General features: G+C 40.7%; 1 protein-coding gene across 1 annotated transcript; it reads right to left on the minus strand.

Moving 5' to 3' along the window:
* Positions 1-4,907: 4,907 nt before the first annotated feature.
* On the minus strand, positions 4,908-5,990 carry LOC132619654 (putative UDP-glucose flavonoid 3-O-glucosyltransferase 3). The gene is made up of 2 exons (XM_060334492.1): positions 5,691-5,990; positions 4,908-5,437 (listed from the first exon to the last, which is right to left on the minus strand). Exons 1-2 carry the CDS (start codon positions 5,878-5,880, stop codon positions 4,908-4,910), a joined length of 720 nt encoding a protein of 239 aa, XP_060190475.1. The 5' UTR covers positions 5,881-5,990.
* Positions 5,991-10,400: the final 4,410 nt, after the last annotated feature.

Raw genomic sequence — 10,400 nt, forward strand, 5'->3', positions numbered from 1 at the left:
ATACGATGAGTAACAACGTTCCAAACATAGTGTTAGACCACAAGATTCAAAAGTGTCATTTATTTTTTAAACTTCGTGCCCAGTCAAACTATATCACATAAATTGGGATGGATGGAGTACATCTAAATTGCAAGTGTACCCATGTACAATGCTCTAGGTTCATGTTAGGAGCAAAAGGAACAAGAATCCAACTTTTATTCTGTAGAAGAGCATTAAATTCATCTGCCATTTGCCACTTTGGGTTTTTCATAGCTAGAGAGAAGCGGGTGGATGAGGAAAATAGTTTGCCACCTACTTAGTGGTTTCATGGAATGCAGGGCAAGGTTGGATGAGTAGGTAGTAGCAAGCATCGAGGTAGACAAAGGTGGTGAAGAACTAACGGCGCATGCCTCACTAGGGTTCAAGGATAGTTAAAGTATGCTCACTAGTAGAAGAAGAAACATTAGAATCTGTTTGAGATGATGGCAAAATAGGTGCTGAGATTGTTTTGTTGCGTAGAAGTAGCCATATTTAGGTAAAACAATTTCCAGAAAAGGAAGAAGAGTAGGCTTCTGGCAGCCAAAGGCTATCTGATGCTATGTATAGGAGTGATATTCTGCCAAACTAAGGATCTTAACATGAGCTTTACAATATGTACAATAGACAATGGTGCAAAGTAATGTCAACAAGCACAATTTGGATCCTTTTAGAGTAAAAACTGTAATTCAATAAGAACTTTATGTAATAAGAACAATTTGGCAAATGAAGTTTTTCTTATATCCCAAGATAAGAAAGTGAAGAATCTGGTTCAGAGAAATGGAGGATATCTTACTAGATAAAGCAAATTACTGTTATGACGCTCCTAGGAATAACCAATTAATAAATATAACTACACTCACACCTTAGGGCAAACACCAAAATGATGCAAATTAACTCCAACTCATTGCACTATTTTTTGCACCAAAAAAGAATATTCCTTTATTCTTCTCTCTCCTTTATATTATATTATTTTCTTTTACTTAAATTTTATTTTTAATTTCATAAACAAAATCCTTTCTTTTTTTTCTTTTTTACATATCCATCCCATGTAATTCATAATCCTTTGTTATATAATCATTTAATATAAAATTATTTTATACCATAAAATTTTAAATAATATAAATTGTAAGCAAATATTATACGTTATACATATTAATGGATAATTCAAATAAAAGTGAAATCATTGATAAAATATAATTAAATAAATACTATTACATTAAGGTAGAATTTATTTTAATTTCTATATAAATATTCAACTTCCATGATTAGTACGTTGCTCCCATAAATGCTCTACTAATGCATTACGAAGTGCAAAATGAGCATCTTTGTTCTTAATTTTTTGTGTCGAGCTAAAAATTGTTCAAATCGATAATTTTCATCTACTACCATTTCCACTGTTGGAGTTGGACCTTCACAAGCATCTTGAATTGGTGCATTAAGATCACGCTCATCCTCGATTATCATGTTGTGCAGTATAATACATGATGTTAATATATCATGTAGTTGTTACACCCCGTAAGAGTCCGTGCTATTTTAATTAAGACAAGAAAGAATGAGTTAAGAAAGTTCAAGGAAAGTTAATCGAGTTAGTAATAATATCGTTATATATATATATATGGTTGCCTTAAGTATCCCGAGGTGACATCGTAACCTAAAGTATTTGAAATCGCGTTATGAGCGTATATGAGGTAATGTGAGTGCCCTTTTAAAGTATTTGAGATTATTAGTAATGATATAGAAGATGGATAAAAGATATGAATATATTTTTGCGATTGGAGTTTCGTCGAAGCTTCGTAAGTTCTCTAGTTACGTTTAAGGTTATTGTGATTCTCCGGACCCTTCGAGATGTGTATGGATTGTTATGTATGTATATGAGTATGTATATGTATGTATAAGAGGTTACATGAGGGTCGGAAGAGGATTAGAAGTTAAACGAATCTGAACGAAATGAATCCGAACAACTTCAGAAAAATCTCGGACCAGATTTTTAGCCCATATTGTTGGAGGCATATCTCCTAGTATATAAGGAGTTTTAAGGTATTTCAAAAGCCTAAAATTAAGTTCATCACGTCTAGTTTCCAACGCAACAAACCGCTCGTCAAAATGATATTTGGATAAGGACATATGGACGATGCAATTTGGGCTGGCAGGGCAGCAAGTTTGGACCCGACCCAAACACTAATGTTTCGGCCCATTAACGTTAATATATATAGCAAATTCATTTGAGGGCTGATCATTTTCAGCTAAGATCCTCCAAAAACATTAGAGAGAGAGAGGGAGAGAGCTCCTAGGCTAAGGAAGCCATTTTGATCAAAATCCGAGCCCCGAATCCCGAAGCTCATGAAGAGAAAAGCGTTGTACGTTGCGTTGCCTTCAATTTGAGCTAAATATTGGTCTTGGGGAATGAAATTTTCGTGGTTGAGCTGCTGCTAAGGTATTTATAAGATTCCTTTTATGTTATTAAAGTGTTTATTTAGAGTTTTAACGAATTAGAACGGAGAAAATAACATTATAAACTCGTTTGTTGTTTTGTTGAGATTTATGGATTAGGGACTGTTTTAATTGAAATTGATGGAATGATTTGAATTAATATTTTGGTTGTTGTAATCATATATTATGTGATGAGAATGAAGGAATTTAAAGGTTAGAGTTGGAGTTAAAATTGTTGTGGGTTGTTGTAAGGATTATAGAGATAATAATGTGGTTTAGTTGCATATGAATAGATGATGTGGTGTCGTGTGGCTGCTGTTGTATTTCCCTGAAATTTGCTGAAAAGATTGCATGAAATAAGGTATAAGAAGTGCATATGGGCTGCTTGGTGTATTGTAAGTGTTCGTTAGAATTTCGGGCATCGTTATGTTATAGTTGGGGGCTGTTTTGATATGTTGTTGTTCTTGTTGAAATAAAAGAATTGAAGATATGGTTGTGTCCATATGTTATTGTTGGTATTTCTGTGTCAACAGGAGAGCAATTGGAAATTCGGATAGGCGAATATATAGGGGAAATGCTGCCGAAATTTCTGTAGACAAGTACCAGTTAGAATTGGATTTCTAAGTATTTGTAGCTAATATTTGGTAATTGATAATATTATTGTAGATATTGAAGAGCCCGAGACTTGAGTCGGGATTTGGTTAGCGAGCGATTGAGGTATGTAATGTAACGCCTACCTTTCTTTCTTTTGGCATGACCTTTTTGGAATGAACAAATAACGTATAAGTATGCTCCTAAAGAAAATCCTATTCTTAGAGCCACTAGGATGGCTAACATCTTTGACTTCCATAAGCTATTCCATATGGCTAGATACATATTTTATGATGTTCAAAGATCCTATTTGTTATGTTCCGAATGTTGTTCGAAAGAAAGAAAAACGAGAAGACTAAAGCCTTTGATGAATATTTCGACATGAAAATATGGTCTTAAAGTCTCCATTTTATTTGATCCATAATGTTATCCGCAAGTTTCCTAGTATGATTATGTGATCCGTAATGATGTCCGAAAAACATTTGATATGGCTAAAGTTTTGGATACATATATTTTGATACATACATATGATCTTAAAGGCTCCATTTGATTTGCTCCATAGTAATGGTTGAAAGTTCCCCTAATATGAATGTCACTTGAAATTCCGAAAAGAGTTTCTGAAATGCTTTTAGAAAGTTCTGTACTTCAAAAGTTTGTAACTTTCGTATACTAACTCCGATTGACCCGAAACTGATTTCTGAGCCGTCGGATGCAGTAAATATATTTGTTCATCGAGTTTTGAAATTTATTTTATTTTTTTATTATGCATATGGTTTCCGCACTACTCTGCTCGTGCCTACTACTATGATATCGTTCGCCGGATCCCAGGCCGGTTTTGTGATCGTGCGCACCATGTATATTCGGCAGTATGATGTGTTACGGTTCCCGAGTTCCTCGTCATAGGGCCGGGTACTGCTTATATACGGCGTTATGATGTGATATGGCATATGATATGTTTTGATGTTGTGATATGATATGATGATATGATATGTTCGGGGATTGTACGGAGATTTGAAACCTTCTGGAGTATGATGTGTTGTGGCGCTAGTGTCGGAGTGGCGACCACGTTCCTGAGCCTTATGCATGATTTTTATTTGCATTACTTATGTTTTTAAAACAGGTTTGATATACTGGTTCTGTTAACCGCTTTCCATACTCTTTATTTCAGTTCTGATTTGGATTACTGTACCTCATGCTTTACATACTCAGTACATATTTCGTACTGACCCCCTTTCTTCGGGGGCTGCGTTTCATGCCCGCAGGTACAGACATTCGTTTTGGTGATCCTCCAGTATAGGATACATATTCTGCCACTTGGAGTACTCCTTTTGATCCGGAGCTCATATTTTGGTACATATCTTCTGTTATACACGTTCTGTATATGTATGGCTGTTTGGGTACGGCGGGGCCCTGTCCCGTCATATGTTTCTGTTATGTTTTGTAGAGGCCTGTAGTCATATGTGTGGGTCATGGGTCATGTTTGTTCGTTTCTGTTTATGATCTGTGCCTTAAGCGGTCCCGGTTGCTGTTATGGCCAAAACGACCCATATGTTTGTATATGTTTGTAAATCTGGGCGATGTGTATTCCGCCAGCCTACCGGATTTGATATGATATTTCTGTACGGGAAACCGCTTAAGATGACATTTGTTCTTAGTATCTGTTTGAAATAAAGTATGTTAAGTCTGAATAAATCTTTGATATGTCGATTTGGTACGTAAGTCAGTTTGGGTGTCCAAATAGGACACTAGTCACGGCCCACGGGGTTGGGTCGTGACAGTAGCACTTCTTTTCTCCAAAAACGCGACGGCCCTGCAACAATTGCAAAACGAGATTGCAAAACTCCGAATGAACATTGTTATGTTATTGATCATTGTGTTGTTATTGAACATTGTGTTATAATTGCGTTATATATTGACCACAAGAACCTAACCCCACTTCGTTCAAGTGCAATTGCCATGTCGATTAGCTGTGGTGGCTCAAAAATACCCGCGCTTCCAAAGCACAGAAAAAGAACAGATGAAGGTGGCTGCTGGTCTAGCCATTTCATGATTTCTTCATCTTCAGTCTTGGAATTTCCCTTACCTTTTTGTCCCTCAAGGTCATTAAGAAAGCCTACCGTGTAAACTGGAGGTAATTCAGGATCAGATGCTAAGCTATTTACAACATGACTTTCGAATTCTGCAACTGTGTTGATGAGAATTCCTGTGGTTTCTTTGAACCTGACACCATGTTCGCGAAATGAGTCGTAACCCTCCTTGCTGAATGCAAACGTAGGCAATGCTTTTGAGGGTACTGGATGAGCATAGGCTGCTATCTTTAAATCAGCATCGGATCGGTCAAATTCCCTCCCAACTTGGTCATGCCAAATAGACAGATAAAACAGGAAACAAAGAAAACCTGCACTAGAAGTGAAGAAAAGATAGGAAGGAATGTAAAGTTCATTTGCTACATCAATCATTGCACTACAAAACATATCAATGACTAGTCCAATAATTTTCGGGCTCGGATCAGGCCACTTGCTTCCTTCACAATGGGCCGATAATTTGCTATTAATAGAGAGAAATAGTTCTCAATGGACTTGGCTAGTTCTTCTGCAGGTGGCTGTTCAGCTTGAGGAACAGAGGAAGTGTGATATATCAAATTCGTCTGCCCTTCGGAGCAGAGGAGCTTCGTTTGATGTAGGCATCTATGCCGACATCCCATGGTGGGGGTGGCCTTATGATCAGAATTGTTATACATAACCTTTCATCTCTGTCAAGCAACTTTTCTGCAAACTTGCATGTCGAAACAAGGTGACTGACGGCTGGGGCAGGCACAAACACCAGCTCTAATTTGCTCATCTTTGAAACAAGCTAATCAGATGATGAAGATGAAGATGTTGATAGATAAGAATGGTATCTATGTTGGATATGCTAATGTTTTTATAGTTATGGTTCTGCCTTTTTCTTGTAATGCCAAAATTTGGACTTATATATGTTAATTTGACTATAGCTTGAAAAGGATAATACTCGACCCAAGTTACAAGATATGAGGTATCATCCTAATTTGATCATAAGTGGGAGAAGAAGGCAAATAAACTGATTTATTGTGTGGTTATTGTAAGGCCTATTAGCTATTGGCTTATGGCGGATAGGCGTTATCTTTAAATAGGAGCCACCCTGTAGGAAATCAATCTGTGATCTGTATTGATATATGAAGTCATTATATACAAAGTAGGTATCTCACTAGCAGGCTAAATTATAAGACCTAATTACTATACATAAGGAAGAGAATATTTACAATATTTACGTAGACTTATTACATAGTCTATCACACCCCCGCAGTCGAAGCGGGAGGTTGTCGTACGCTTAGACTGTCCCTGAAATCATCAAAGAGCACGCGCGGAAGACCTTTAGTGAAGATGTCTGCGATCTGGTAACGGGACGGGACGTGAAGAACACGGACTTCTCCACGGGCAACTTTCTCACGTACGAAATGTATGTCCATCTCAATATGTTTAGTGCGTTGGTGCTGAACTGGGTTACCTGATAGGTATATGGCACTAACATTATCATAATAAACCAATGTAGCTGTCCGGATGGGACAACAGAGCTCCAACAGAAGGTTGCGAAGCCAACAGGACTCAGAGACGACATTAGCGACGCCACGGTATTCGGCCTCGGCACTGGACTTAGACATAGTAGGTTGCTGTTTCGATGACCATGAGAGGAGATTATCGCCAAGGAAAACACAGTAACCGGATGTGGATCGGCGAGTGTCCGGACAACCACCCTAATCTGCATCTGTATAAGAAACCAGAGAGGCAATGGAGGATTTGTACAGATGGAGACCAAACTCAATAGTACCTTGAATGTATCGAATTATGCGTTTAAGAGCATGCATATGTGCAACCTTTGGATCATGCATGTGAAGGCATACTTGCTGAACCGCATAGGATATATCTGGTCTTGTGAATGTAAGGTACTGCAACGCGCCGGCCAACTTGCGATATTGTGTGGGATCATCACAAGAAGGTCCGGCCGTGGCACCAAGTTTGGCTTTGGTGTCGACCGGTGTCTGACTCGGCTTACAGGCAGTCATGCCCGCACGCTCTATAATATCTGCTGCATAATTTTTCTGAGAGAGAAACATGCCGTGTGAAGTTCGGGTAACAGCAATACCCAGAAAATAGCTTAAAGGACCCAAATCTTTCATAGCAAATTCGACACTAAGTAGAGACATGATGGATTTTCTAAGGGGATCTGAAGAAGCTGTGAGAATAATGTCATCAACATATAGCAGAATGTAAGCTGTGTCAGAACCTCGACAATAAATAAAGAGAGAGTGATCAGATCGGCTATGTGAAAAACCAAAAGTAGAGACATAGTCTGCAAAGCGTTGGAACCATACACGGGGAGCTTGCTTAAGTCCATACAACGATTTCTTCAAAAGACAGACATGATGGGGATGCTTTGGATCCTTAAACCCAATAGGCTGATGCATATAAATAGTCTCATTAAGATTACTATGTAAGAAGGCATTCTTGACGTCCAACTGATGAATGGGCCAAGAGTGTGCGAGTGCAATGCTCAAGACAGCGCGAATAGTAGCCGGTTTGACAACCGGACTGAAAGTCTCGTCGCAGTTAACTCCAACCTGTTGAGACCTGCCATCACAGACAAGACGGGCTTTGTGTCTCTCAAAAGAACCATCAGATTTATTTTTATGACGAAAAATGCACATAGAACGAATCAAATTCACATCAATGGTACGTGGAACCAACTCCCATGTCTTATTTTTAATTAGAGCATCATATTCATCAACCATGGCAGCTTTCCAATTGTGGTCATTTAAAACACTTATAGGATTTCGTGGGATAAGCGAGATGGTGGCAGTGTTTAAGTTAAATGGTTGTTTGGGATTAAAAATCCCATGTTGGCTTTTAGGGACCATGCGGGTGGGCTGCTTGGCTGGCACGGGCGGGGCAGTGGGGAGAGGCTGCTGGGCAGTGGACGTGCGGGTGGACTGCTAGGCAGTGGGGGGGGGCTGCTGAGTAGTCACGGGTGGAGCAGGAGGGGGGAGGAGCTGCTGGGCAGTGGGGGGTCGGGTTGTACCGAGGGAACGACGGGTGGAGTAGGCTGCGACAGAAAATGCAGGGTGTATGGAGAAATCCCATGGTCCAAAAAATCATAAGAAGTTTGGGTTGGGGAGTGCAACTTTGAGAAGGGAAATTGAGTTTCCTCAAAGATGACATGTCTTGATATGATGATTTTGTTGGCGGATAAATCATAACATTTATATCCTCTATGATTCAACGGATAGCCCAAAAATACACACGGGGTGGATCTTGCTTGCAACTTATGAATAGTTATAGATAGGAAAGTGGATAGCATAGACACCCAAAAACCCGGAGATGAGAATATGAGGGGGTTCGTTGATAGATAACTTGCGTTGGTGATTTATACCCAAGGACTTTGGTGGGAAGGACATTAAGGAGGTATGTGGCCATTTGGAGAGCATGATGCCAAAAGGAGGGGGGCATGGAGGAGTGGACAAGAAGAGTGCGCACTATGTTGTTAATGGATTTAATTTTTCTTTCCGCTTTGCCGTTTTGAGGAGAGGTATGGGGGAAAGAAAATCGGAAATTTAAACCATTGGAGGCGCAAAAAGATTAAAAATGCCCATTGGCGAACTCCCGCCCATTGTCACATTGAATGTTTTTAATGTCTCTTTCGAATCGAGTCCGTATTAATGCCTTAAAAGATAGAAAAGTGGAATAGACTTGGGACTTGTTAGAAATTGAAAAAGGCCAAAGAAAATTACTATAATCATCAAGAAAGAAAACATAATAGCGGTGCCCATTAGAACTTAAAACAGGAGATGTCCATAAATCACTATGAATGATATCAAATGACATAGTAGTAGATGACAATGAATCATATAATGGCAATTTAACATGTTTCCCCAAAGGACAAAAGGTACAAAAAAAATTTCGGGCCCTATTACATTCAATTAAGGCATTACTACGAAGAGAATTAAGGATAGCATTTCCCGGATGGCCGAGTCGGGAATGCCACAAGCTAGGTGATGCGGCAATGAAGGTGGATGGTGGAGTGGTCCGTTTTGTGGCAGTGATAGGATACAATTCCCCGGTGCTCTCACATCTCATTAGGCAGCTCCCCGTCGGTAAATCCTTCACAGAAAACCCAAGAGGATCAAACTCAACAGAAACATTATTGTCCTTAGTGAATTTACGTACGGAAATAAGGTTTTTAATGAGTTTTGGAGCATGCAAGACATGTTGGAGACGTAATTGGGGATTAGGTGGGGGTAGAGATGTATGACCATAGCCACGAATTGGAATAGTGCTACCATTACCAACAATGATTCCAGAATTATTGCTCAAATTAAAATAAGACGTGAGAGTACCTGAGTTGGTAGTCATGTGGGAAGTCGCTCCGGTGTCCATGTACCAATTATCATCCGGTTGATGCATAGACAGAGTGTGCATGGCTGCCTCCACATCTGTTGGAGTGTACCCAGAATACGTCGGACCATGCATGGAATAGGCCTGCTGAGGCCGTGGACCCGCTTCGAGAATGCCGCTGCCGGGCCGCTGTGTGGTGGGACGCTGCTGCCACGGTCTCGTCGGATACGGGCAGGGGGGAAGTGGCCACTGCTGGGGCGGCCAGGCTGGCCAATAGTAGCCCCCTGCCGGTGGCTGTCCCGTCAGCCACTGACCGTGGCTGGTCTGTCCGCCGTCGCCGCGGCCGGATTTCCAGCGGTTGGTGTTGTTGTTGTTCCCCTTTCCCTTGTTCCTGTTGGAATTTCTGCCACGATTATTATCACGACGGTTAGTTAAATTAGTGTTGCCGCCAGGTGGCGGGGAGGGAGTATCATTATCAACAAGTAGAGCCGCGGGACTAGAATCGCGGGCACGTTCCTTGGCTGCGGCGTCTTTGAGCTTGAGTCTGGAGCACACTTCAGAGAAAGAGGGCAGCACATCCTTCTGCTGGATGGTGGTGACAAAGTGTGCATATGTCTCCGGTAAGCCTGCAAGGAGGCGCAAGACCAAACGTTGGTCGGACACCGGCGACCCCATGTTGGCAAGCTGATCCGCGAGAGACTTGAGCCTATTATAATAGGCCATAACTGAGCCGAAGTCGGCCATTTTTGTGGTGGTGAACTCGGTTTCAAGGTACGCTGCCCTTGAGTGCTTGTTGTCTTGGAAAAGTTGAGCAACTCGACTCCAAGCCTTCTCCGCAACATCATCCGCCACGAGAATAGAGGTAAGAATATGATGGGATACGGTGGTGTATATCCATTGAAGGACCACCGCATCTTGCCGTTTCCAGAGTGGAAGATTAGCCGCCTTCGTTGC

Source organism: Lycium barbarum, chromosome 11, assembly GCF_019175385.1.
Source record: "Lycium barbarum isolate Lr01 chromosome 11, ASM1917538v2, whole genome shotgun sequence".
NCBI lineage: Eukaryota > Viridiplantae > Streptophyta > Magnoliopsida > Solanales > Solanaceae > Lycium > Lycium barbarum.

Excerpts from the sequence above, each read along its gene's own strand:
- LOC132619654 (XM_060334492.1), bottom strand. The coding sequence starts at position 5,880 with ATGAGCAAATTAGAGCTGGTGTTTGTGCCTGCCCCAGCCGTCAGTCAC. Across the intron at positions 5,438-5,690 it reads AAGCTCCTCTGCTCCGAAGG|GTTTTCTTTGTTTCCTGTTT; the intron begins GCAGACGAATTT and ends CTTCTAGTGCAG.